Source organism: Xyrauchen texanus, chromosome 43, assembly GCF_025860055.1.
Source record: "Xyrauchen texanus isolate HMW12.3.18 chromosome 43, RBS_HiC_50CHRs, whole genome shotgun sequence".
In the NCBI taxonomy this organism is placed as follows: Eukaryota; Metazoa; Chordata; class Actinopteri; order Cypriniformes; family Catostomidae; genus Xyrauchen; species Xyrauchen texanus.
Genome location: NC_068318.1, coordinates 18,745,038 through 18,772,136, shown reverse-complemented (window position 1 = coordinate 18,772,136; position 27,099 = coordinate 18,745,038). Strand labels below are relative to the sequence as shown.

The following is a 27,099-nucleotide window of genomic DNA, read 5'->3' as shown; positions in this document are numbered from 1 at the left end:
GTGGTATTCCTGATGGGTTTCCAAGGCAGTTTTACCTGGGTTTCCTGCTATCTTTGCCTTTGGGACAGCAAGGACACCAAGGTGTACTACCACAAGCGGGATTGGCCATAGTGGACTGAGTTCTCTGTGGGGAGGAACAACGTCAAGTGGGAGCCACTGTTGGACCCCCGGAAGGTGCTGATGCTACCACTGCACATCAAATTGGGCCTTCGGAAACAATTGGTCAGAGCTCTAGATAAGGAGACTTCATGTACCTTCAAGACTTCTTCCCTAAGCTGTCTGATGCAAAGGTCAAAGGGGGTGTCTTCGTCGTACCACAGAGAAAGAAGATCCTGGAGTGCAATGAATTCCACAAGAAGCTCACTAGTAAGGAGAAAGCAGCTTGGAACAGCTTTGGTTCGGGGCTCCCTGGACAATCACAAGGCCAAAAACTATGTGGAGCTTGGTTAGAATCTGGTGAAGAACTACGGCACAATCGGCTATAGGATGTCCCTATAGGAGTCCATATCCTTGATGCTCATCTTGATGAATTCAAGGTGAACATGGGAGCGTACTCGGAGGAGGCGAAAGCTTCCACCAGGATATTCTGGATTTGAACGCCGCTACAAAGGACCGTATAACAGGAATGTGATGGGAGACTACATTTGGGGGCTGATTAGTGAAAGTGATTTACTTGAAAAATTATTCGCTTCTAAATCTTTGTAGTAATTTTTGTATTACTTTAGTATAAATACATGTTAATTTGGATTCATATGTTGTTTTTTCTGACTTTATGAGAACGAAAAGACACATTCACCCATTTTCTCATTGGAAATTGGTATATTTGAAAATATCACTGTCCTGGTCACAAAAGCAACATTTGTGGGGAATAATAGCCATTTTCTATATGTTTGATGCATAAGCAATTAGGAAATAACACTTACTACCAAGGAACAAAAGTTGAGTTACATAGCGTAAAATGGATTGAGACTGAGGCTAACATTCTGCTCCACAGAAGAAGAAAATGTATACGGGTTTGAGAACAATATGAGGGAATGGCCTTATTTGCACATTTTGTGGCCGATGCAGGTCTGTTTGAGTGTTTATATTAGGAAGGAATGTTAAATCTTGTTATGTAAATGCTTACATTATAGGACCTTGCAATTGCCCCAGCAGTTTCTCATTTTTCTTGTATCGTTACATATCAGTCTCTCCGCTGTTGTTGGATCTCATCTGGAGAAGTGGCATGAAAATTATTTTTTTGCCTTCACAACTGCACTCAACAATCCAATTTTTTGTGCACCAATCATATTATGAAATATTATGTCACTTATCTTATTATGCGCACTGCAGAATAACCATTATTTTCCTGTTAATGTTTCTGGTTTTGTAGCTGCTCAGAAGACACCTGCTGCCTCACACTCACCATCATATTCTCTTGTTTATATGTGAGGAGGTAGTCTTTCATCCAACCCTAATAGTGTTAAATGTGCCTGAAGGGAGAGGGAGGGACCCTTTAAGGGGGGCTGGTGAATCTTAAGTCCAAACTACAGGAATGTTTATGAGCGCATGTATGTATGGCAACATTTTGTAATATATCAAAGATAACTGTGGTCAGATTTTTTTGGAATGTTGTTCTTTTTTGGTAGCATTAAACCATATTCTGTAGGATTCAGCTTTGCTGTTTGTTAGTATAGGCTGCAAGGAAAAGGAGAAGTACATGGAAGAATTTAGTGGGAGTACCTTGTGATTTTGTTCTGATTTAGATGGTTGTGCCATCTAAGCCCAAATCTGTTCTCTGTTTAAAAGTATAGTTCACACAAAAATAGAAATTCCCTTATTTACTTACCCTCATGTTGTTCCAAACCCCAATGACTTTCTTTTGTAGAAAACAAAACTGAATGTTATTCTGTCTGAATGTCTAACCTCAGTCACCATTCATTTTCACTGTATGGAGAAAAAAAAAGATGCAATAGAAGTGAATGAAGACTCCTTTTGTGTTCCACAGAAGAAAGTATGTCATACTGGTTTGAAAATTTTTATATAAAAAAATGACAATTTTCATTTTTGGATGAACTATCTAAATATTTACTATATAAGTTTATGTGCTGCTTTTGTGTTTATTGAAGAACAAAATCCCTGAGCATAATTTATAAGTGGCACCAAATGAAGAATGGAATTTTACTGGGGGAAAAACAACTTGAGCATAAAGAGGCCAAAGAAATGTTTACCTACACAACATAATCTCATTCTCTCTTAAAGACAAACAACACCTTCATTTCAAAGCTCAAACAATGAAATATTGCACTGTTTTTGACTAGAAGACTTTCAATGACTTGGCCATTTCTTTATTTCAGGATAAGGTGTGTCCTGGCCCCCGGCCCCCTCTGTGGATGTCTGTTACCATGGCAAAGTTTGAGACAGGCCGCACAAGCCCAGTGGTCCGGCAAATAGACAAGCAGTTCCTGGTGTGCAGCATCTGTCTGGACCACTACCACAACCCCAAAGTCCTGCCCTGCCTACACACCTTCTGTGAAAGGTCTGTACTGAAGTATTCTGAATGTTTTTGACAGCTATTCGTAGTTAAATAGACCAAGGACAGGAATTGATGGGAAGGGAATGATATCTGCATAAGGAAATGGTGTAAGCCAGACTCAAACTCCCCTTGCTCAAATGACCACCACAGTTCAATGTTTTGGAAAATGTGAGCTAACCACTATGCCAAAGCTCTGATCATGCATGTTATATTTGTTGTTCAGTGTTTTAATAACATGCTCAGTGATTGATACATGCCATAGTTTAAAACATTTTTATTGTGAACAGTGAACTTTGACTTATCGCTAACAGTGATTGGCATGGATGGTCTTTCTTTTTGCCAGAAGCTGACAGCATGAGTGCAATATGGCAATGAGACTCTCTTGATGTCCCTTTGAATATGTTGTACCCTGTTTTTGTTGTAAGCAGTGAGCACAATGATTGTTCATGTTATGACTACAATTTTAGCAACACTTGCCCTCTTGGTCCTTCCTCTCTCTCTGATTTTCCCACTCTGAAGAGTGTACCATTTATTAAATTTGAGGCTGATATGCTAACAATTGCCAGTATTTCTTTGATGTATTATATTTATTTTCATTATTTATTTATTTTTTATTTTTTTGGTTGTGTATGTATGGTGCCATGCAATTCTTGTATGTGCATCAATGTAAAAATAAATTGCCTCTGATATTCTAAGGAATGTTTCAGTGCAATACAATTAAGCTTGTTTATTTAAAGTAAAAGCAAAAATAGTGGTTACAGTGAAGAGAATGGGTCCAGCCCTCCCATGTGTTAACATGATTTCAGTTACATCTTCAATGTCAATGAAGTTATAATATTGGACATGATTTTACAACACTAAAATCATGTTAACACACATATTGTTTATGTCTTGTGTCTATACTTTTGAAACAGTATTTTAACATTTACAGATTAGCTCTTCCATTGTAAGTGCCTCACTGTAACCCAGGTTTTTTATTTTTTATTATTATTAATGAGGGACGAGTCCAAGTAAAGACACTGACTACCACACCTGGAGTCACAAGTTTGAATCCAGGGCTTGCTTATTGACTCCAGCCAGGTCTCCTAAGCAACCACGTTGGCCCGGTTGCTAGGGAGGGTAGTCACGTTGGGTTAACTCCCTCGTGGTCTGTATAATGTGGTTCTCGCTCGGTGGGGTCCATAGTGAGTTGTGCATGGATTTCGTCGAGAATAGGGTGGGCCTCCACATGCGCTACGTCTCCATGGTAATGCGCTTGTAATGGATTGACTGTCTCAGGCACGGAGATTCCTCCTCCGCCGGCCGGATTGAGGCGAATCACTACGCCACCACGAGGACCTAGAGTGCATTGGGATTGGGACATTCCAAATTGGGGAGAAAAGGGGAGAGACAAAAATAAATACAAAATATATATAAAATGAATGAGGGACGAGTCCAAATATTTTTTGTGGTAATCAACATTATGCCACAAATGCTGTTAATTGAGCTTAACTTGTATTAAACAACACGTTTGTTTAAAGCTACTGTAAGTGATTTCTGCAACAGTAGCAGCACCAGACGGAATAGAAAAAATAATGTAAGTGTCCAAACAGGTTTCCAAAACATTTCCCCCATGTGCCATTGTTTAGAAAACAGGTAGCCCCGCCACAAACTCACACTAAGGGCTGTCACAGGGACAATTGTTTTTTTCTCTGGACATCCATTTCAGTGACATCTGTCACTTGGTTGGTACATATTATGCATTTTTATTTAACCCTTTCAGCATCTTTAAAGCATACTTGATCTATCTTTAGTCAAAAGTTTAAGACAAATATGCCTACTTTCTCTCTCCATTTTACTTGTGCTCACTCTTTTTTTTTTTTTCTCTTTTAATCATATCTCTCCTTCTTTTTCTCTCTATCTCACAGGTGCTTACAGAACTACATTCCTTCTCAGTCCCTAACGCTGTCCTGCCCGGTGTGCAGACAGACCTCCATCTTGCCGGAAAAAGGTGTGGCGGCACTGCAGAACAACTTCTTCATCACAAACCTTATGGAGGTGCTGCAGAGAGATCCAGAATGTTCTCGGCCAGAGGCCTGCAGCGTGTTGGAGTCTGTCAGTGCTGCGGCCGCTGGGATACCGCTCTCCTGCCCAAATCACGAGGGCAAGGTAAGCCTCTTACCACCTGATGATGAATACCACATTTGGCAACATTTGGTTTGAACACGAGGGAGAAAATATTAAATGCAAAACCGCTTTGCCGTTGGTGCCTATGTGGTATTTGCATCAATTCTCAGAAGTATGATTAAAGGGATAGTTCACCAAAAAATGAAATTTGTCATGTTGTTCCAGACCCGCATGACTTTATGTAGAACACAAAAGAAGATGATTTTAATGAATGTTGCAGTCCATCTTGCCAGTACAATGGCAGTTGATAGTGACTCACTTTAGAGCTTAAAAAGGACCTAAAATAATAAAGTATTCCATGCAGCTTGTGTTCCAAGTCTTCTGAAGACAGATGATAAGGTTTGATGTGAAACAACCTAAAATTGAAGTCATTTTTTTATTGTGATGGTTGATCTTGACGTCCATTGCGCATTCATGAGTACATGAGTGAAGTTTGTTCACAAATACTTGCGTTATTTATGAGGTCACTGACAGGAAGATTTCCACTGAAAAATTATCATCAAATTTGTAAGGTGTCAGAAGATTTGGAATATGATGGAGTCGCTAGGACTACTTTTATGATACTTTTGGGTGCTTTTTTTAAAGGAAAAAGTTAAGCTCAATCGACAGCATTTGTAACAATGTTAGTTACCACAAAAAAATAAATAAATTAAATTTGGGTTCCAGTGAGGCCAATTTTTGTATATTAAAATACTCTGTTTCAAAAGTATAGCCACGTGACATAATGTGACGTATGTGTAAACATGATTTTAGTGGGATAAAATCGCTTACCAACCTATTCTGTGTAAAGCTATATACAATTTTACAACTTCATTACCATGTCAATGTAATGTCAACAAACCCTAAAATGACGATATAAAAAAATGTACAGCTCAAATAATACACATGGTTTAACAGAAGAATCAATGCTAGTGTTTATAAATTAGAAGCTTCATTTCTGTTTTAACCCCAAAATTGACCACATTCACACTTCCATTGTAAGAACCTCACTGCAACCTAGATTTTAGCTTTTTTTAAAGAAAAAGAGGGACGAGTCAAATTATTTTTGTAGTGATCAACATTGTCACAAATGCTGTTGATTGAGCTCAACTTGTATTGAACTCGCAATATTCCTTTAAGATTTAAAGTGAGTCACTTTCAAATTCCATTGTTTTGAGAAGCCTGAGGGTGATCTTCATTAGAACATCTCCTTTTCTGTTCCACATAAGAGAAAGTTTTATGGGTGTGGAACGACATGAAAGTAAATTAAGATGGAATTTTAATTTTTAATTGAACTGTTCCTTTTAATTGCACAAATGGTGTCGGATTTCTAAGGTAAATACAGAGCGGGGGGGTATTTTCCTATTAAATGCCATTTGAGTAATTACAAAATTAGTTGCAGGCTAATTGTTTACAATTTCTGATTGTTGGTTGAAGTTAACGCACGCTTTGTGCTCGAGCACCATGAAAAAAAAAATTAAAAGGTCTTTCTTTTATACAATATTTTTTGTTGTTATTATTTAAAATCATTTTTAAGCATAATTAAAATATATATCTTTTTAACTTAATTGAATCAAGGCCATTTTTTTGGCTTTTCAAATGATTTCCCGAATGGCCACGCAGATCTTATATGGCCCTAAGGCCTGACATTCCCCACCCTTGGTATAGTGTCTTTCATCCACATACTGTACATATTAACCTTATCGGCACAAGAATGAGACTTCTACCCTTAACACCTGATACCAGGACTCGTAAAACCACCAAATTCAGCATGTATTGCAAAATCACTTCAGGATATCATAATTTCATGAAAGCTTGTTATTAAGCTTGCCAAAGATGTTAGATATGGGCATTAAAGACGAAAAGCAAATGTTAAAAAGCTGCCAGATGATTTATTTTATGTGTTTTTAAAGTAAAAAAGTATTTTATCAGTTCAGGCCTTACTGGTGAGTTGCTTACTGGTGCCCTCTGTAGGTGATGGAGTTTTACTGCGAGTCGTGTGAGACAGCCATGTGCCTGGACTGCACAGAGGGGGAACACCGGGAGCATGTGACCGTTCCACTGCTGGATGTTCTGGAACAGCACAAAGCAGCGCTGAAGAACCAGCTGGATGCCATACGTAACAGGTTCACATGCTCAGTGCATAACAATCAACTGCTATACAGTTCATTATTGATGTAATAACATATTGCTTGGGGGGGGACCCCTCTGTGGCTAAAAAAAAAGTACACATTAATCTCCTTTGTTGTAACTACATTCAGAACATGACTTAACTATTTTATGAACTTTTGTGTGTCTTATTTTTAAAGGTGATGTGTGTAATTTTCCACTGTTAAAATACTTTATACTTGTCTCTGCATAATAAACTGGAATAGTAGAAGTAAGCCATTCATTGGCTGATTTCTTTGAAAAGTGTAAACACTGTTTCTCTGTGACACTATCAAAACATTACTCTGTTTGTTTGTGCATCACCGACCAGACAGACACAGCCACACTGGCTCAACCAAAGGCTTGAGTTTGGGGTGGGACTATCTGTTTCCCGAACAAAGGTGTACGGGGAAAGTGATCGGGAAAAACTCAAATTTTTACATTTACATTTAGATTTATGCATTTGGCAGATGCTTTTATCCAAAGCGACTTACAGTGCAATTATTACAGGGACAATCCCCCCAGAGCAACCTGGAGTTAAGTGCCTTACTCAAGGACACAATGGTGGTGGCCGTGGGGTTCGAATCTGTGACCTTCTGATTAACAGCCCTGTGCTTTAGCCACTACGCCACCACCACTCCCTTTTTTTTTACATTTGGTTATGCTGTGGTGCTACAATTACACACTTTATCTTTAAAGGTGCTTGATAGCACAATATCATTTAGAATGTGTATAAAAGAATAATATACCTGACTACAATTTTATATATATATATATATATAAAAAAATAAAAATAAAAAAAAATATCTTAGTAATGTAGCTTTTTATCAGCAATAATTATTGAAGGGATCGTACACCCAAAAATTTAATTTCTCTCATTTACTCACCCTTATGCCATTCATGTATGACTTTCTTTCTTCAGCAGAACACAAATTAAGATTTTTAGAAGAATTTCTCTGCTCTTTTGGTCCATACCATACGATACAAGTGAATGGGTGCCAAAATTCTGAAGCTCCAAAAATCTCACAAGTCAACATAAAAAGTAATCCTTATGACTCCAGTGGTTAAATCAGTGTCTTCAGATGTGATTTGATAGGTGTGGGTGAGAAGAGATCAATATTTTAAGTCCATTTTTACTATAAATTCTCCTCCCTGCTTAGTCAGCTTCCATTTTAACTTCCACATTCTTCTTGTGTTTTTGATGATTCACATTCTTCATGCATATCACCCTCTACTGGGCATTAAATATTTAAATTAAAAATATTTTGGTTCTATATATACTGTTTCTCACCCACTCCTATCAGATCACTTCTTAAGACGTTGATTTAGCCAATGGAGTCAATTGGATTTTTGGAGCTTAAATGTTTTTGCACCTATTCATTTGTATTGTATGGACCAAAAGAGCTGAGAAATTCTTCTAAAATTACAACAAAAAATGTTGTTATGCAGAAGTCATACACATCTGGGATTGAGTGAGTAAATAATGAGAGAATTTTCTTTTTTGGCTGAACTATTCCTTTAAAGATAAATGGGACCAACATTAAAACCTGCATTTATGCTCTTTCTTCGATCAGGCTGCCCCAGCTAACAGCAGCCATTCAGCTGGTGAATGAGATCTCTAAACAGCTGATAGAGAGGAAGAACGATGCCGTCAATGAGATCAATGTGACATTTGAGGAGCTGGAGAGAGCACTACATCAACGCAAAGCTGCACTTATCACAGACCTGGAGAACATATGCAGTACCAAGCAGAAGGTCAGAAATCACTTGATAGGATGCATTTAAGGCTGTCAGTCTAATTTGTTATATTAGTTAATGGTACAAAAAATTTGGAAGTTTGTAAACAATGTAAGTTGATAGTGACTCACTTTAAATCTTAAAGGAATATTCTCTGTTCAATACAAGTTAAGATCAATTTACCGCATTTGTTGCATAATGTTGATTACCACAAACATTTTCTTAAAAAAAAGATAAATTAAAACATTCAAGCTTTAAGTACCACCTAAATCATGTTTTGATTTTTGTGAGTCCACAGGCAGCCTTGCTACTACAGTCAACAATTATGCCAAACCACACTTACACCAAATTTATACAATGCAAGAAACCAAACTTTTATTGTCTCCTGAATTAACTAAAGCAAACCTAGGCGAATGAAGCCTGCATTTATACTTCATACGCCATCATTTTAAAATTATTTGTTAAGAAAAATAAAGAACGTCACGTCCAAACCACACCCACGATTTGTTTTAACAATCATCAACGCTTCGACTAGCCTGGTTCTCCAAGGTCAAGAATTTCAAGAATGTATGTAAACGTGAGAATATCACCAAATGAACACCTTCGCTGAACAAAAAAACATTGCATTTTGTCATGATATTTAGGCGAATTAAAAGCCTGTTCGCCCAGTAAGTTTAAATGAACTTTACAGAGAGCATGGCACCACACTTAGAGCAAGAAACCGTTCACACAGGACACATACTTGCATTCAAAAACAGCTGGATTAATCACAAGAAGTCTCAATTTGTTGAGTTGAACTGTTGTAAAACTGCGACTAATTGCGCAATACACATTTGTGCTACTACACACTTGTACAGACCAGCAAATTGGGGGAAAAAAGAAGAAAAAAAACGGTGCAGACAAAACGCAAGGATGTGCCTTGTGTTTGAACGCCCCTTGGACAAATAACCGGATGTAGACAGATTACTCGAATGCAAAATGGATTGCTGTGAGCTGTAGGCCATTCATAGGATTGTTTAATTATATGAAAACAATATACTGACTTCTAAAGCCACTTTTTTAATGTTCGTTTAGCCCCTACTCTTCATTTGGGTGCAATGTTGATAGGCGATTCATTTTGATAAATTAATCAGCATGTGAAGCATTTAATTTGATAAAATGTTTTAATCCACTAACAGCCCTAATAAATTCACATATTGTCCTCCCACTGGCTTTTCTGTTTTGTTCTCTGCAGGTTTTGCAGGCGCAGTTATCCTCCCTTCTGCAGGGAAAAGAGCACATCCAGAGCAGCTGCAGTTTCACCGAGCAAGCCATGAACCATGGCAGCGCCACCGAAGTCCTGCTGGTCCAAAAACAGATGAGTGAGCGTGTTGGTGCCCTCGCCTGCCACGACTTCCCTGAATGGCCTCACGAGAATGCCCACTTGGACTGCCAGATAGAAACGGAAGGTCTACGACGCTCCATTCAGAACCTGGGCGTGCTGCTGACGACGGGTGCTGTGGGACACACGAGTGTAGCCACGGGCGAAGGGCTCAGACATGCCCTGGTCGGTCAACATATCACCATAACTGTTACCACGAAGGATAAGGACAGCGAACTTGTGCGAAATGGTAATGCGGTGCTCCGATCAGAAATAACGGGGCAGGACGGAGTGCGGGCGACGGAAGTGGAGGTTGTGGACAATAAAAATGGAACTTATGAGGTAGGGTACACACTTAAAAGTGAAGGAGAGTTCTTGTTTTCTCTGATGCTCTATGGACAGCCCGTGAAGGGCAGTCCATTCAGGCTGCGGGTAATAAAGCCGTCCGATGTGCCTCATTCTCCGGATGATGTGAAGAGGAGGGTAAAATCACCCAGTGGGACAGGAGGGCACATCAGGCAGAAAGCAGTGCGGAGACCCAACAGCATGTACAGCACCACTAAGAAGAAGGAAAATCCTATTGAAGATGAGCTGATTTACAGAGTAGGTATGTAAATGCATAGCCAAGATGAAGATATCTTATGCCGGGTTCACACATCCTCCTTGAGCGGGCTGTGAGCGGTGCCTTTTCATTTCAGCGCCCATATTAACAGATTACACTGTTCCCACTTCAAGCATGAGTGAGGTGACTCGTTCCAGACGCAGCAGTGAGTGGACAGTTTATTCGTTGAACCTATGTTTGCCACTCGGATCACGCTGAGCTCAGCGGCTCTGGGTAATCAGGAGAATATAGAAAAGACACAAAAGCAAATCAAAAATATTCAAACCGAACCTATAGTTCACTACAATTTATGTCTGCATGCAAGTAAACTCAATAAAATAATTTAATAAAGGAAAGAATTAATAAACTGCTGGACATTTTGCCATTTTGTCATTCTGTGTACATAGGTGTACAGTATAGACACAACATTAACCAATCACAACCAAGTGTGCTGATAAAGATGAAGTGCATGTGACTGCCCGCTGTTGTTATTATGACCTTATTTAAGCCTAAATTTGGCATAGGACCCCAAAGATAACTTTAATTTCTGTGCAGAGGCGCTGCTGTTTTTTGCGTAAGAGAAGCGGATGTGAACGTCCAACTCGAGAGCCCCGCTCATAGAGGATGTGTGAAGGCGGCATAAGTTTGACAAAACAAAACGCTCATCACACTTAATTCAGATCGAGTGTGATCCGTGTGCGGTTGCTCACTCACTTCTTTTGGGGTTGTTTACAAATTTTGATTGAATGATTGATTAATATGAATGAAAGTGTACACTGTCATCTGTGCCATGCCCTAGCTGTTATTATACAACAGTTAGTTCTGGTCTTCTAATCTGATTTGACATTGATCTACATTGAAAAATAAACCAAAAAGAGAAAACTGGCCATATTATGTCTAAAATGTAAGTTGCTCAATATTAACTTCTTGTTTTTTTTTTTTATGACAGATGTTTAAAAAACGTTGTTATATTGAGCTATATTATAATATTGAGCAATGGTTCTCGTCGGAAATGTGGGTTCGAATCAAGCTTGCATCTTGTCCTGATCCTGTTACCTTTCCTACTTCCCATCATGTCTGGTTATCTCTCCACTTTGACTATTTGTGAAAAAATGGCAAGAAAACCTGATACAAATACACTTGTAGGCTGCGGCAAATCACAGGAGCTATTCTCTGGCCTTATTGTAAGTTTTATTCTAGTAGTAGATTTCCTTTAAATCTTTGTCTGGCCTCTCAGGCTCTCGGGGTAGGGAGAAGGGAGAGTTCACTAATCTACAAGGCATCTCTGCCTCCACCAGCGGGAGGGTTATTGTAGCAGACAGCAACAACCAGTGTATACAGGTTAGTCATCTGGTGATGCATGTCAATATTGTATATATTTTATATATAAAATTGGTATAGTCAAAATATTTTGGCTATACCAATTTAGCGACATCAAAGTAATGAACCAATACGTCAGTCACTTTAATTTGTCTTGCATTAATACAGAAATATAGAAAGAACTTTGTAAAGATTGAGTGTAAAATCTGATCATCTGTTTTTATGAAGGTGTTTACAAATGATGGCCTGTTCAAAGCACGCTTTGGGGTCAGAGGTCGCTCACCGGGTCAGCTGCAGAGGCCGACAGGAGTGGCAGTTGACACAAATGGAGACATTATAGTAGCTGATTATGATAACAGATGGATCAGCATCTTCTCTCCTGATGGGAAATTCAAGGTGATGTTTTAAGTCCTTAAAGTCCATTTACCATTTATACTGTAAATGTGTCTTCAGTGAATTAAGGTTGTCTGAGGTGATTAAAATGAGAAAATCTAGTTTAAAACATGTCAAGTTTGGAGAAATTTTATTTTTGTGTTCATGTTGGTTTCGTAAATTATTTTAAAAAACAACGATATCTTAAACATGTATCACTTTAAAAATGTAAAGTGGTGTAACCATCAAGTAAAAGGTATTATAATTAGGGATGTGAATAAAACGCATTAATTCAGTGGGATTTATTTTATAAAATATTATGTGTTTAAAAAAAATCTATGTAATTAATCATGTACCCAGACTAAATACTTATTGTCTCCGGACAATTACACCACTTACAATTATTTTTACTTTAAGCCCAAGAAAAATATCTAAATAACTTTTGAACTCAGAAAACCTATGTTACAACATAGCAGGTGTTTCCTGTTCTTAGCTGACAGTAGTGGTACCTGGAGAGGTCTTCTGCTGCAGCCCATCCACCTCAATGTTCGACATGTTGTACGTTCAGAAATGCTTTTCTGCATAGCACTGTTGTAACGCACGTTTATTTGGGTTACTGTCACCTTCCAGTCAGCTAGAACCAGTCTGTCCATTCTCCTCTGACCTCTGTCATTAACAAGCCATTTTTGCACACAGAACTGCTGCTCGCTGGATGTCTTTTGTTTTTCGCACCTTTCTCTTTACACTCAAGAGAATGTTGTGCGTGAAAATCGCTGGAGATCAGCAGTTACAGAAATACTCAAACCAGCCCATCTGGCACCAACAATCATCCACAGTCTAAATCACTGAGATCACATTTTTCCCCATTCTGATGGTTGATGTGAACATTAACTGAAAATATCTGCATGATTTTATATATTACATTGCTGCCACACAATAGGAGATGTACAGGTGTACCTAATAAAGTTTGTGTGTGTTATACTGTGTGTATATATATGGTCTTCTCATCTTTATTTTTTTGTTGTTGTCCCATGCAGAATAAGATTGGGGCTGGCCGTTTGATGGGACCTAAGGGTGTTGCTGTGGACAGAAATGGTCACATCATTGCAGTAGATAACAAAGCCTGCTGTGTTTTCATCTTTCAATCCAATGGCAAACTAGTGACCAAGTTCGGAGCCAGAGGCACTGCAGACCGACAGTTTGCAGGTGAAATCGCCATTAAAATGTCAATAGATATGGCGCTTTTTTTGTTGTGTAGTTCTCAAATTGTTTATAACTTGTTTGGGTTATAAATGTGGATGATTTTTGATGCACAGCTGCATACGTTTTGACACTTAACCACGAGTGAAGCCTTTTCCAACTCAATCACCCCATTTTATGCGTTTTGACTACTTGACCACCTCCTGATACTTAACATACCTTATTTAAAGTGTTTGTTCAGTTCAGGAACTCTGGTATGGGGGTGGGTTCCTGGGCCGGTGCGGATGCTTGAACTGTTCCACTGCAGAAAAGCCCATTCCTGGGCCGAAAACCGGCCCCAAAAGCTTGCTGTTCTCCACGCAGGAACCGATTACGTCAGGGGGTGGAGGGCGGGATAGTGTTTCGTCAACAAATTTTCACAAACAACAAAAGTAGCTACTGTCTGCAGCAAAGAGTACTTCTTCATTCAATTAAAAAAACTCAAATTATCACACATAAAAAATGTTCAGGTAACGCAGATGAAACGAGCATTCTACTTGCGCTATGGTCTTTTCCGAGATCTGAGATTAACTATAGAGATTGCAAAGGGGACAAAAATTAGTCTACGAGAATTTCCAGCACAAAATGATGCATGCTAGCTTGAATCAGACAATTGACCAAATAATAAACAGATTGAAAAACACTTAAGAGACTGCAGGGACCATGAGAAGGACCTAAACAAAAGCAACAGTGGATGGAGCAACAAAGTTTTGGACTCTGCCTGCTATCTAACCGGGACATTAAATTCTACACCGAATCGATGGTGTCCTTTGCTGCTGATCTCAGTAAGTTATTATATTTGTCAACATTGTTAGCTTTCCTTACACTGTTGTCTTATTTTGTGCGTTGATTTGTTCAGTAAGGGCATTTTTGACTAGCTACTCTAACTTCGGAAGATTGCAGATATCTGTCAAGTAAACTTAGGGATTCTCAACCAAGACTTAAACATAAACTATAGCAACATATGCTATAGCAGAACTCCAAATATATTTTTACTTGTTGCCGAAATGTTGATAATAAAATAAACTTGTTAGAGAGTGTGCAGTTATATTTTTCTTTTGAAAGTTTTTGTCCTAACTTGCACCTCCGAACTTAAGCTTTGCATTTGCATATTGACACTGACTACCAACCCTGGAGTCGCAGGTTCGAATCCAGGGTGTGCTGAGTGACTCCAGCCAGGTCTTCTAAAGCAACCAAATTGGCCTGTTTGCTGTGGGGTTAGAGTCACATGGGGTAACCTCCTCGCGGTCACTATTTAATGGTTCTCACTCTCAATGGGGCGTGTGGAATGTTGTGTGTGGATCGTGGAGAGTAGCATGAACCTCCACATACTGTGAGTCTCTGTGGCGTCGTGCACAACGAGACACATGATAAGATGCACAGATTGACTCTCTCAGAAGAGGAGGCAACAGAGACTTGTCCTCCACCACCTGGATTGAGGTGAGTAACTGCACCACCACGAGGACCTATTAAGTAGTGGGAATTGGGCATTCCAAATTGGGCGAAAAAAAAAAAAAGGTGTACGTTTGTTCCAGTGCCCCTCTAAAACTCAAAATATAACCATCTGCTACACCAATGCTAATAATGAATCCATTGTTACAGTTTACCGGATTTATCAAGTTAAGACATAGTTCATACAAAATAATGTAATTGTCATCTCTGACAATCTTGTGAAGCAATGTAATAATGTTGGATTGCATTACTCCGTATATTTAAATATGTCCTCAAAAACAAGTGTAAAATCTGTACACAAACACTGTTGTGACGTGCCATGTTTATATATGGGCAGGTTAAGTAGTCACGTAACCCATTGCGTTACCATTTGGTCCTGAAGTCAGTGGAAAAGCGTGGCAGGCTTACTAAAGGCTGCAGATTGCCCCGGCCTTGAACCAGTGGAGCACATGCTCTGCACAAGAACCATCGCCATTTCGGTGAAAAGGGCTATGGTTGTGGCATAAAATGTCAGCATTTAACAAAGAGCGTGAAACCAGATAGAGTTTTCCACTACACAGACAGAAATTATTGCTGTTTGCAACTGAGAACCATTCTGGGGAAACAAACATGCTGTCTACAGGCTGGAGTGTTTTAGAATGCAAAAATGGCCAGATTTACCCATGCTTCGGTTCCAGTGTTTAAAGAGATGTAAACTCGTATATCTCCCCTGCCTCAGTTCTGTTCCTGTGTTTTCTGCTTAGCTTTAATTTTCAGTTGCATTATATGTCTTTTATGATAAATAATGAAAGCCGATGCATGTACTGTATGTATGATCCGTTATGTTCTTTTGGAGACTGACAGAAAAAGATTTCTGATAGATGCATGCATTATTCATGCTTTTATCATTTATCCATCACTTGATCCTCTCCTGCTTATTTAAACTGTTTTTGAATATGGCAACCAACTTTTACTAACTCCTATTTTTTTTTGCATGCGATCTTAGTAAGTTATGTCTTACTAAGTGAGTATGGAGTGAGATGTGATGTCTTAACGTCTCATGTCCCTGCATCACCTGAAAGTTTTTTTTTAAATAGCTTCTGCTGCTTTTATTTGTGTAAACCCCATCTGCTCTATCATTTATTTGTTTCAGCTTACCATTGTTTGTGTTTTTCCCATTCCTTTGTAGAAAAAAGTGGTGCAAAGTTTGCACTGGAGCAAAAGTTTAGTAAATCTGGTCGTGTTTTCAGTAAGTATTGAGTGAGTTCTCATCCCAGAAATCTGGTGTATTGTCTAATTGATATTCTTGATACCTAAATTGATAGCCATTTATTTTATTAATCTAGGAGAAAATACTGAATTTACAATGATTAAACTCGAACGGGAGTTTATCTTGACTAATCATGTTTAATTCCATAATGAAATTTAAAAGAAAAAAAATCTAATCTGAATGTAGACTTAAAAAAAATCAAATCACTCAGCAAGCAGTCCAATGAGAATTGATGGATGAAGGCTTCCATACACATTTTATCACCTGTGGGATCTTCTATCTATATCACAAGACATCCTTTTGCTCTTCTCCTTCCTCTATCATCTCTCAACTCGCCATTTCTCTTCTCCTTGATCTCTTTGTTTTCTCACAATCAGGTCCACACTTTGTTGCTGTCAACAACAAGAATGAAATAGTGGTGACGGACTTCCATAACCACTCTGTTAAGGTGAGTGTCTCTCATTAATATAGATAAATGTACAATGTTATTGTAAAAAAAAAAAATATATATATATATATATATAATTATTATAAGTCATTGAATATGTCATAATATTAAAAATCCAGTTAGTAGTTAAAGGTGAAGCACTGTATTTTCTTAAAATAAAGTCACACCTAAATAGTCACCACTGGTCAAAATTGCATTGAGAGGGAGGGAGGGGGGAGACATAGGTAAGTCGGTCTGATAGAGGTTGTATACTGCAGGCACTAGGATTGCAGCAACCGAACTTCCCTTCAGCTACTCGACATGTCAGATGCACTCTGAAGATTTCTTCATCGTGTCATGCAGAATTCGGCCTCGTCTTAATTGAGTGCATTTGCTTCAAGTAATCGTGTGTAACCAGTTTATCATATTCAGTTTATATTTAATGAAAAAACACATCTGTTTATAATATATGTAACTATGCTATATACAAATAACCACTGCATTTTTAGACCGTGTCACATTAAAAATAACTTTATAAATTACTATTTATAAACTTAGACACCTGTGTTCTGTTTCACCATTCATTGCGCTGCATCTAGCTTGTTTAGTGTAGGTGTCACCAAGACAACATTCTGAAGAAGATTACGTTGCAAAGAGGACTTCATGTGACTGTTGCACATGATTCCACATTGCTATTCACTTGGCAAAGTTTCAGAGCTTAATAAATAGTAAGCCTATGTTTTTCCCTACAAGACAATCATTTTACAAGCTCAAAAATAAAAAATGAAAGCATCCCCAAGAGGCTAATAAACTGCAGCAGTGTAACTCCATGCACGACAATACTAGCGTTCACCACCACACGGAAATGTGAACCTGCCCGGGCAGACCAAACATCAGATATAGCACTTAAATTACGTATTTTCCATTGGTAAAAAATACTTTTGCAGACAGTACCAGTTTGATTATTTTTGCTGTGTGTAGGATCTTTTCTTGTTTCTTAAATGTAGGTGGTTCAAATTGATATCTTCTTAGGTCTACAGTGCAGATGGGGAGTTTTTGTTTAAATTTGGCTCCCATGGAGAGGGAAATGGCCAGTTTAATGCTCCCACAGGGGTAGCTGTTGATGTTAATGGCAACATCATCGTAGCAGACTGGGGCAACAGCAGAATACAGGTAGGGAATTCTCTAAACACATTTCTCTCCAAAACCATCATTTTATAAGCAGATGTTATAGAGGATAATCTTAATAATCTTTTAAAAGAACATTTTCTTTCTGTAGCACTAAAACTGTTTGCCTAAACCCCCCCCCCCCCCAGGTGTTTGACAGCTCAGGCTCATTTCTCTCCTACATCAACACAAGTGCTGATCCCCTGTATGGCCCGCAGGGTCTTGCATTAACCTCTGATGGGCATGTTGTGGTGGCTGACTCTGGTAACCATTGCTTCAAAGTCTATCGGTACCTGCAGTAATGCACAGGTTCTCCTCCACCTCAAGTCCTTCCACAGGGTGCCACAGCATCTCCAGTGATTTCAACAATGTTTGGAAACTTTTATCAAAAGTCCTCAACCAAACAAGAGGATGAATCAAATGAACGAATGCACTTTTCTTTTCTCTTCTGTTAATTTTCATGTTCCAAAAAGGACTACTGCTCTACTAAACCAGGAATGTAGATTGTAAATAACAGAAACCATATCAATAAGCACAGATTATTACTGAACATCAATATGTAATTACAAGTTGTGTATAAATAAAAATATAGCAAAACATTTTATCCACATTCTTTAACCCTTCCAGAAAAGTCAGGAAACTTTATTTTCAAGATTATGAAATTGGAGCCAAAACCATCAAATCAGTTACTCCTCAGTAATGCGGAGTACAAAAAAATTTAATACAAAATGTAATCGGAATATTTGTCTTGTTTTCCATTAAACAATATCTAAAAATCCTAAGACTAGTTTTCTAACAATTATACACCGATCAGCCACAACATTAAAACCACCTGCCTAATATTGTGTAGATCCCCCTCGTGCCTCCTAAACAGTGCCAACTAGGGATGGGAAGATCGATCCTAAAGGATTGATACATCCGATACTGATTTTGTATCAAAAATATCGATCCTCACACAAAATATTGATTCTAAAACAAGTGATATTATTATTTGACCATGTCCATGAACAATAATCGGAAGCGTTAAAGTGAAATAAAAAGATTTAGGGTATATTAGCATATACTTGTGACAGTTTCTTCTGCTCGTATTAACGTACATGCTGAAATAAACAAGCAGACAAAAGCTTGTGCCGTTGCAACGCTCGTTCAAACAAGAGGGATCAGTGCTGTGCAAAGGTAATGATAGAAAATCTGAGAAACTGCTTCATTTATTATGAGTTTGTGTGACGTTTATTTAAATTATCTAAACAAGTTGTTAGAACATTGATAATGTTCTGTAATTGTTGTTGGTTAATTAAAACAAATATAATTAACCATGGTTTTACTAAAGATATATTGTAGTAACCCTAGCTGTATGTATGTTTGTTTTTCTTCTTCTTAATTTATTTTAGATTTTTTTTGCTGGGCGGGATGTAGGCATGGGCAAATGGGAGTCTTGCCCACCCAATCCAATATTTAGGAAAAATGGTTTTAAATGTATTTATATAATATATATCTTTTTTTTTTTTTTTGCACTAATTAAAAGCAATATGGGGGTAAAATGTGTGTTGCAAACATTAAGGGTTGGCTGTAGACTGCCCAACCAATCACAAAACAGCCCCAGAAATGTGTCCAGTGACCATGTGGCTGCTGTTAATGTATCACAGTCATTTGTTCCTCCCGTTCCCGTGCACACCTCATCCTGCGCCGCACTCTGTTGCACCATGTCCCATTGATTCCACGGCCAATATGACTGTATGTACTGATAGTACTGTACGTGATCATTACTCACAGCTGGATACAGTGTTTTGTGGGATGTGTGCTTCTGTTTCCTGTTTTTAATTCCGTGTTGATGAGAGATTCTGTCTCCTCATGTCTTGCATCTCTTTTGTATACACATTTTTACAATGCTGTGATTACTTTGTTGTTTATTGTTTGTCATTGCGCTTTAAACTAATCTGTTTGCCAGGAAAATAACCTTTGGTGCTTACATGGCATTAGTTTCCATCCATCCAAATTCCTGTATTCCCAAAATTACTTTACACACAGTTTCACTGGTAAAAATATCAATACCCTTTGCTACCCTACAAAGGCCATACTCATTAACTAACACTGAAACTGAGGAAAAATTGCTTGAATTATTTTGATGTGGATTTTGTTGTTGCTGCATTTCACACAATGGTTTCTCTGAATTACAACATATGAGACAAACTCATCTGTCACTGGACAAATCATGAGACCCGTTTCAGTCAGAACTCAATTTTGTGTTTCGCTTTTTGTAGGGCAGTATCATAGCTTATTACATTTCTGTCAAACAGAAAGAATCGTCATTGGTTTATATTATATAATTACTTCTTTAAACGGTTCCCATCTGTGCCAAATGAGAGGTTCTTAATCATGATCTCTCCATTTAATATGTTTCCATTCACACTTTATCTGCACTCCATCCTTGTATTCGTGGGGGCTCTTTGTCTTTGTAATTTGCTTTAAGGCTGTAATTCTAATTACTCCGAAAGTGTAAAGTTGTTAGGGCCAACCTCAGTCTTATGATTATATACAATGTTTATCAGTTTATTTATTTCAATATATTTTTTTAATATGGGGAATAATTGTAAAATATAGTTATATTGGGCCTTATGATCTTGACAATTACGACATGTTTTGCCAATTAAATACATTAAATTAGTAGTCTGAGTAAAGTAGTCAGTTCGAACCATTCTTTGTTGACCTTTCTCATCAACAAGGTGTTTCCATCCACAGAACTGCCCCTCACTGGATGTTTGTTGTTTTTGGCATCATTCTGAGTAAACGATAGAGACTGTTGTGCATGAAAATCACAGGAGATCAGCAGTTACAGAAATACTCAAACCAGCCCATCTGGTACCAACAATCATCCATTTGATTATCTTATCAGCCAATCGTGTGGCTGCAGTGCACAAAATCATGCAGTTAGGGGTCAGGAGCTTCAGTTAATGTTCACATCAACCATCAGAATTGGGAAATAATGTGATTCATTGATTTGGAGTGTGGCATGTTTTTAGTATTTCTGTAACTGCTGATCTCCTGGGATTTTCACGCACAACAGTCTCTACAATTTACTAAGAATGGTTCCAAAAACATCCAGTGAGCAACAGTTCTGCAGACAGACATGCCTTGTTGATGAGAGAGTTCGATCAGAGAATAGCCAGACTGGTTCGAACTGACAAAGTCTACAGTAACTCTGATAACCGCTCTGTACAATTGTGGTGAGAAGAAAAGCATCTATTCTGAGACGCGGGTTGGCGCTGTTTTGGCAGCACTAGGGGGACCTACACTATAGTGTGTGTGTAATCTATATTATAAATATAACATATTTAAAATGAGTTTCTTAAAGTTAATTATTATTCTTAAATTGCAGGGAAAAGTCTTGTTGGCATAAACCTCACTAAATTTAGGTCGATTTATGCTTTACAGTGAGGTAAAGCCAAAAATAAAAGGTAAGTCATGGTAGCTTATACAGTTTTGCTTTTACTGGACAACTAGACAAAAACTGACACGATTTAAAAATATTTTTTCTGTGAATACCCCATGACTGCAAAAGCAATTGTGAATTTTGTTATTGCTGTATGTTTTGCATTTACAAATACTAATTTGTGGACATATGAACATATTTGTTGTATGTAACCTGTAAATGATACTGGTTTATTGTATTGTCCTAACTATGACAGCATTTACCACTAAGATTTCATTATGCCTGAGATGATTCGAGTGAGCATCCATACTTTGTGCTCTTAAAATTATCAACCCAATAAACGGAGTCAAAATGGACATATTTATTTTTTCTTTTCCATTCCAAAATATTTATTTTCCTAAAGCACAAGGTTACTTTGAGTTAAACAAAAACGGAATAGGCAAACCAACTATTTAATGTATATTGCCTCTGATTTTCATGTGCTATAAGCTGATTACCTACATGGAATTTGATATCTCTGTATATAATCCTTCAGATGCATTTATCATTCTGTTCTCAGTGTAGCAAACAAATGTTGTCTTTAGTCCATATTACAGTTTTTAATTTTTATTTTATATATATATATAATTTTTTGGGGAATGTCATACCCCACACCTTCATCACCAGCCAAAGATATCAAAATTTCACCTTTTTAATTTTGTGAACATTTCCTTTGTCTGTGTGAATATTGTGACGCTACGTCTCCTTAAAGGAATAGGTCACCTAAAAATGTAAATACTATCACTCACCATCATGTCACTTTCTTGATGACTCACTTGGGAACTTGCAATATTTAGTGCTAAAAATATACAAGTTCTCAGGTGAGCACGCTTGTCATTGTGAACGAGCAATGGACAGGAAGAATTTGACTGTAAAATCACTTTCATTTTGTGTTGTTTCTCACCAAAAGTCATTATATGGCTTCAGAAGACTTGGAATATGATGTATGAGTTGCATTAACTTCTTTTATGGTACTTTTGGGAACTTTTTATAAGCTTTAAGTGAGTCACTATCCACTGCCATTGTATTGAAAAGCCTGACTAGGAAAGTAATTTAAAAAAAATCCTTTTGTGGTCCACATAAGGGATTGGGAGAATATAAGGGCAAATAAATGACATTTTCATTTTTTGGTGAACTATTCCTTTAATAATCTATTTTCTATGTGTTGCTGTACAAGGTTTATGAAAGGTGGATCACAGTTGAAACAGTGAACATATCTTTTTGCATGTTAACAATGATTTTACCAGCAGTCTAAATATGGTTTCTGCAGCAGTGAAATGCCTATTTACTATTGCCAGGTTGGAATTAAAAAATAAATGCATTTATAAACAAATATATATATATATATATTGATACATAAAATATGTGAGTTGCAAGTTATATAATTAGCTGCTTCCATTTTTGCAGGTTCTCTTGAAAGAAACTCTATCCAATGCATGATCTTGTGCTTGGACAGAAGATTTAGAAACTGTGCTTCATGGGTAACTGCGTATAATGAAGATCTTGTATAACGTGTACAATCAAGTGTGTTCAATTTACTGGTCACTTTCTGCAGTTTGAAATGAAACTGTAAATACAAGTCACTCAAAACATTGTCTTTTTAAAAAGAAAACGAAGGATTAAAATTGTTCACGTAGACACACAAACTACACACCATGTTATGCAGAAAATATTTGGAACATGTAATCACACTATGCATCTCTTTCCGTATCATCTGGATATGGAACGGATTAGCGAAGGTAATGTTTTCAATGTTAAAATACTTTTTCATCTCCCAGCTCCATATGCAGATAAATGCAGGGAAGCTATCCATAGGATATTTTCTCCAGAAAGTTTAAATAGTGGCACTATTAAAACATTCCTGTTTGTTTAGTCAATGAAATGGAAATTGTGACTGACTTACACATTGATGCATTTCTGAGTGAGACACTCAGAACAAGGAAAAAAATATATCCACAATATTCATGATTCCCATTATGCATTGCGAGAGATGTGGGCGGAACTTCTGGTTAAGCGTGAACATCGCTATGTTCAGGAGATGTCTAGACAGCAGGATGCTAGTGTATTACTGGACTCAGGCGATGATACTGACCTCCTGCCGTTTTTCTGATAAAATACAATTATTTTGTTGGAGATAATGGTGTAGTAAGCTCAATCTAGCTTTTATAATTGTTAGTTTACATACATAATATCCATATATAAATGCTATAACCTACATGAAATGTTTTAGTGTTCACTGAACAACTGGTAGACTTTTGTGTTCTTGGTAGGAAATAAAGATGTATTAGCAGCCACACAATAAAATGTACCTACATGCAATACAAATTAACATATTTATTTGGACATACATTATAAACATTTTACACAAGTCAATGTTCTCTGTAAAGTAACTATAGGCTAAAACCGTATGTATTATTAAATGCACTAGCTGTACAAATCACATCGTCATTTGTTATGTCAATAGCGCCTTTCACAACACACCTGGTTTCAAAACAGTTTTACAGAAAATCATGCATTAACAGAAAATGAAACTGTAATATCTATAATGTCTTCGAGTCATTATTGTGTAGTTTGCTAAAATACAATTGTGAATTGTGTTTAAAAATAAGAAATTAAATAATAATTGTATTTAGAAACCCAGTGAGCAAGCCAAAGGTGACTGTGGCAAGGAACACAAAACTCCATATGATGTTGGTTAATGGAGAAAAATAACCTTGGGAGAAACCAGACTCACTGTGGGGGCCAGTTCCCCTCTGACTAACATCATGAATATAATGTAAATATTACTTAATTGTGTATAGTGCAAGTCGTGGTTTAAAACGATTAAACTAAGTAAGTGTTAAGGGCCAGTGTTTAAACAAATATTTTGTATGAACTGTAAGATTAATGACAAATTTCTTTGAAGTTCTTCCTGGATTAACTGCAGAAGTTCACATTGATGCATTGGCCTTTGTCAGTTAGCTGATAGTCTATGTATTCCATTAAAAGAGTGTAGTTCATCATTAGACCCAGAGGTGATGCAGGCAGAGATCGGTGAGGTGCATCGCAGTTCAACCGGCCGGTAACTTCAGTGAGTCTATTCTATGTAAGTCCAAGGTTGAAGCAATGGCATACAATGTATCCCATGTCTTATATTTAGAGTTGGCATCAGTTCATCCTCTGAAGTCTATCATAATATACTGAAGTGATGTTTGGCTGGCACTGGCTACTATTAGTCATCATCACTCAGGGACACGTAGCAGTGGAGTCCAACACGAAACAGGAATGGAGCTGGATCCAGCCAGTTCTGGTGACTTCAGGATAGGAGTCCCGAGGTTGAGACGGATACAAATAGAATAATATTAGCATAGATGCCATTCAATTTATTGCAAAGTTATAGATCATGACCAATCTTTCTGGTTTCAGCAGACCTAACTGAAGCAGCTGAATTGTGAGTTGAAGGATAAATTAGGTGTATGCCTGGCTAAATAGAGGAGTCTTTAGTCTAGACTTAAACTAAGTTAGTGCGTCTGTATCTCGAAAAGTGTTAAGGAGACTATTCCATAGTTTAGGAGCAAAATATGTAAAGGATCTACATCCTTTTATTATTGACAGGCCAGAATTTTGCGATCGTAATGAACATGGTGGAACATAGCGTGGTAGGTCACTGAAGTACTACAGAGCTAGACCATTCAAAGCTTTGTATTTAGTTAACAGAATTTTTTAATTAATACGAAATTTAACAGGTAGCCAATGTAACAACGATAAAATGGGGCTAATGTGATCATATTTCTAGGTTCTAGTCAGCACTCTGGCAGCTGCATTTTGAACCAATTTAAGTTTATTTATTGATCTTGCTGGACATCATCCCAGTAATGCAATACAATAATCTTGTCTTGAGGTCATGAATGCATTAATTTGTTTTTTGGCATCAGCAACAGAGCATGTGTCGTAATTTTGCAATATTTCTTAGATGGAAGAATTCTATTCTACAAACATTGGTAATTTCATTTTCAAAGGACTGATTGGTGTCAAATTTAACACCTAATTTCTTTGCTGTTGAAGACGATGTAGCAGTACATCCACTGAGAGTCAAATTATATTTTAGCAGCTTGTTTTTAGAGGTTTTTGTCCCAATAATATTTTTTTCGGAATTGAGTAGAAGGAAATTTCTGGCCAGCCAATCTTTGATTTCATTGATACACTCTGCTAATTTGGAGAATTGTGAAATTTCATCAGATCTTGTAGAAATATAAAGTTGGGTATCGTCTGCATAACAGTGGAAACTTATTCCACGATTACTGATAATATCTCCAAGGGGAAGCATATACAAAGAGAAAAGCAGAGGCCCTAAAACTGATTCCTGTGGCACTCAATACTTAACTTTTATTTGGTTTGACAATTCCTCATTTACATAAACGAGGATGGTCTGCTAAATAGGACATAAACCATGCTAATGCAAGACCACAAATGCCAACATACTTCTCTAGCCTTTTCAAGAGAATGTCGTGATCTATCATGTCGAAGACAGCACTAAGATCTAAAAGCTCTAGAAGTGACATGCAGCTGCAATCAGATGATAAGAGCAAGTTATTTTTAACTATGGTAAGTCCAGTCTCTGTACTGTGATGGGGCCAAAATCCTGACTGAAATTGTTCATATATATCTATATTTTCGACATAAATGGGAGATTTGAAATTGGTCTATAATTAGCAAGTTCTCCAGGATTAAGTTGTGGCTTCTTAAGAAGCAGTTTGATAACTGCCATTTTAAAGTTTCTTGGGACATGTCCTAAGGATAGCAAGGAGTTAATAATATTAAGAAGAGATTCTGAGATTACAGTGAATACCTCTTTTAAGAGCGTAGTTGGTATTTGATCTAACATATATGTTGTGGCTTTTGATGCTTCGTTAAGTTTTGTTTGCTCTTCAAGTCCTATGTCAGAGAAGGATTGAAGTTGTATGTGAGAAAATTTACGAGACACTGTTTTCTGAGGTGCTGTGACAGATGATTGCATAATTCCATTATAACTTTTATTTCTGATTATTTCAATTTTATCAGCAAAAAGATCATGAAGTCATTACTATTGAGCTGCAACAGAATATCCGGTTCAGTTGAGGCTTTATTCCTAACCATTTTAGCCACAGTACTGAATAAACACCTTTGTTGTGGTTATTTTCTATGAGTGATTTAAGCGTGATTTAATCATTAAGTTAATTAAGGGAGCAAGATGATTAAACCCACCTCGGCTGGCTACAGTCCCAAATTGGGACTTAACTTTAGTCCTAAAAGCTCTTGCAGGGCCCCCTTTCGAGCCTTTGGACTCTGTTGATTTGCACCTGCTCTCCATTAAGACAGGGCTACTGCTGGCTCTGGCCTCAGAAAAACGGGTAGGCGACCTGCATGCACAATCAATCGATAATTAATGTCTGGACTTTGGCCCTGGTCTTTCAAGATCCACTTTTAAATGTTTTTATAGTGGATAGTTTCACAGAAAAACAGGTGGGGCTCAAAAACCAGTCAATATTAGAATATTGCCGTTATTGTAGAGGTTTCAACTAGTGTAAGAAGGCAGTCCCCATAGGAGTTAATAAATGCAATGTCTCGTTCCCTTCGTCTCAGGGAACCGATGTTATACGAGACGTTTTCTGGAAACTTTGCATAATTGCATTGGGTGATGAGTGTTGTATAAATTACACACTCCAACTTTTAATGCTATTGCAATATGTTTAAGTGCACTAGGTAACAGTAGCCCATTATTTTTGTGATTCTGTTTGGCAACACTAGTTGCACACGTTTCTGCTTTATTTAGCAGCTTAAATCTAGCACTTTCTATTTGAAATTTTTAAATTTAATGTCAATTTATAACATTCTACTTTGTATTATTTATCCCTCAAATTAGTAAAAAAACAAATTACA

General features: G+C 37.5%; 1 protein-coding gene across 5 annotated transcripts in view; it reads left to right on the top strand.

Annotated features, from left to right (window-relative positions):
* LOC127635913 (tripartite motif-containing protein 3-like) overlaps positions 1-22,509 on the top strand; it is a 46,560-nt gene extending 24,051 nt beyond the window's left edge. For 4 of the 5 annotated variants that reach the window (XM_052116207.1, XM_052116206.1, XM_052116205.1 and 1 more), the window contains 12 exons: positions 2,337-2,518; positions 4,423-4,663; positions 6,635-6,786; positions 8,383-8,563; positions 9,780-10,512; positions 11,744-11,847; positions 12,055-12,222; positions 13,236-13,404; positions 16,058-16,117; positions 16,516-16,586; positions 17,598-17,738; positions 17,882-22,509. In XM_052116207.1, the coding sequence (XP_051972167.1) occupies positions 2,373-2,518; positions 4,423-4,663; positions 6,635-6,786; positions 8,383-8,563; positions 9,780-10,512; positions 11,744-11,847; positions 12,055-12,222; positions 13,236-13,404; positions 16,058-16,117; positions 16,516-16,586; positions 17,598-17,738; positions 17,882-18,034 (2,319 nt within the window). In that variant the 5' untranslated portion in view covers positions 2,337-2,372 and the 3' untranslated portion in view covers positions 18,035-22,509. The remainder of the gene's footprint in view (positions 1-2,336; positions 2,519-4,422; positions 4,664-6,634; positions 6,787-8,382; positions 8,564-9,779; positions 10,513-11,743; positions 11,848-12,054; positions 12,223-13,235; positions 13,405-16,057; positions 16,118-16,515; positions 16,587-17,597; positions 17,739-17,881) is intronic. The other variant, XM_052116209.1, reaches the window with a different exon arrangement.
* The last annotated feature ends 4,590 nt before the right edge of the window (positions 22,510-27,099 follow it).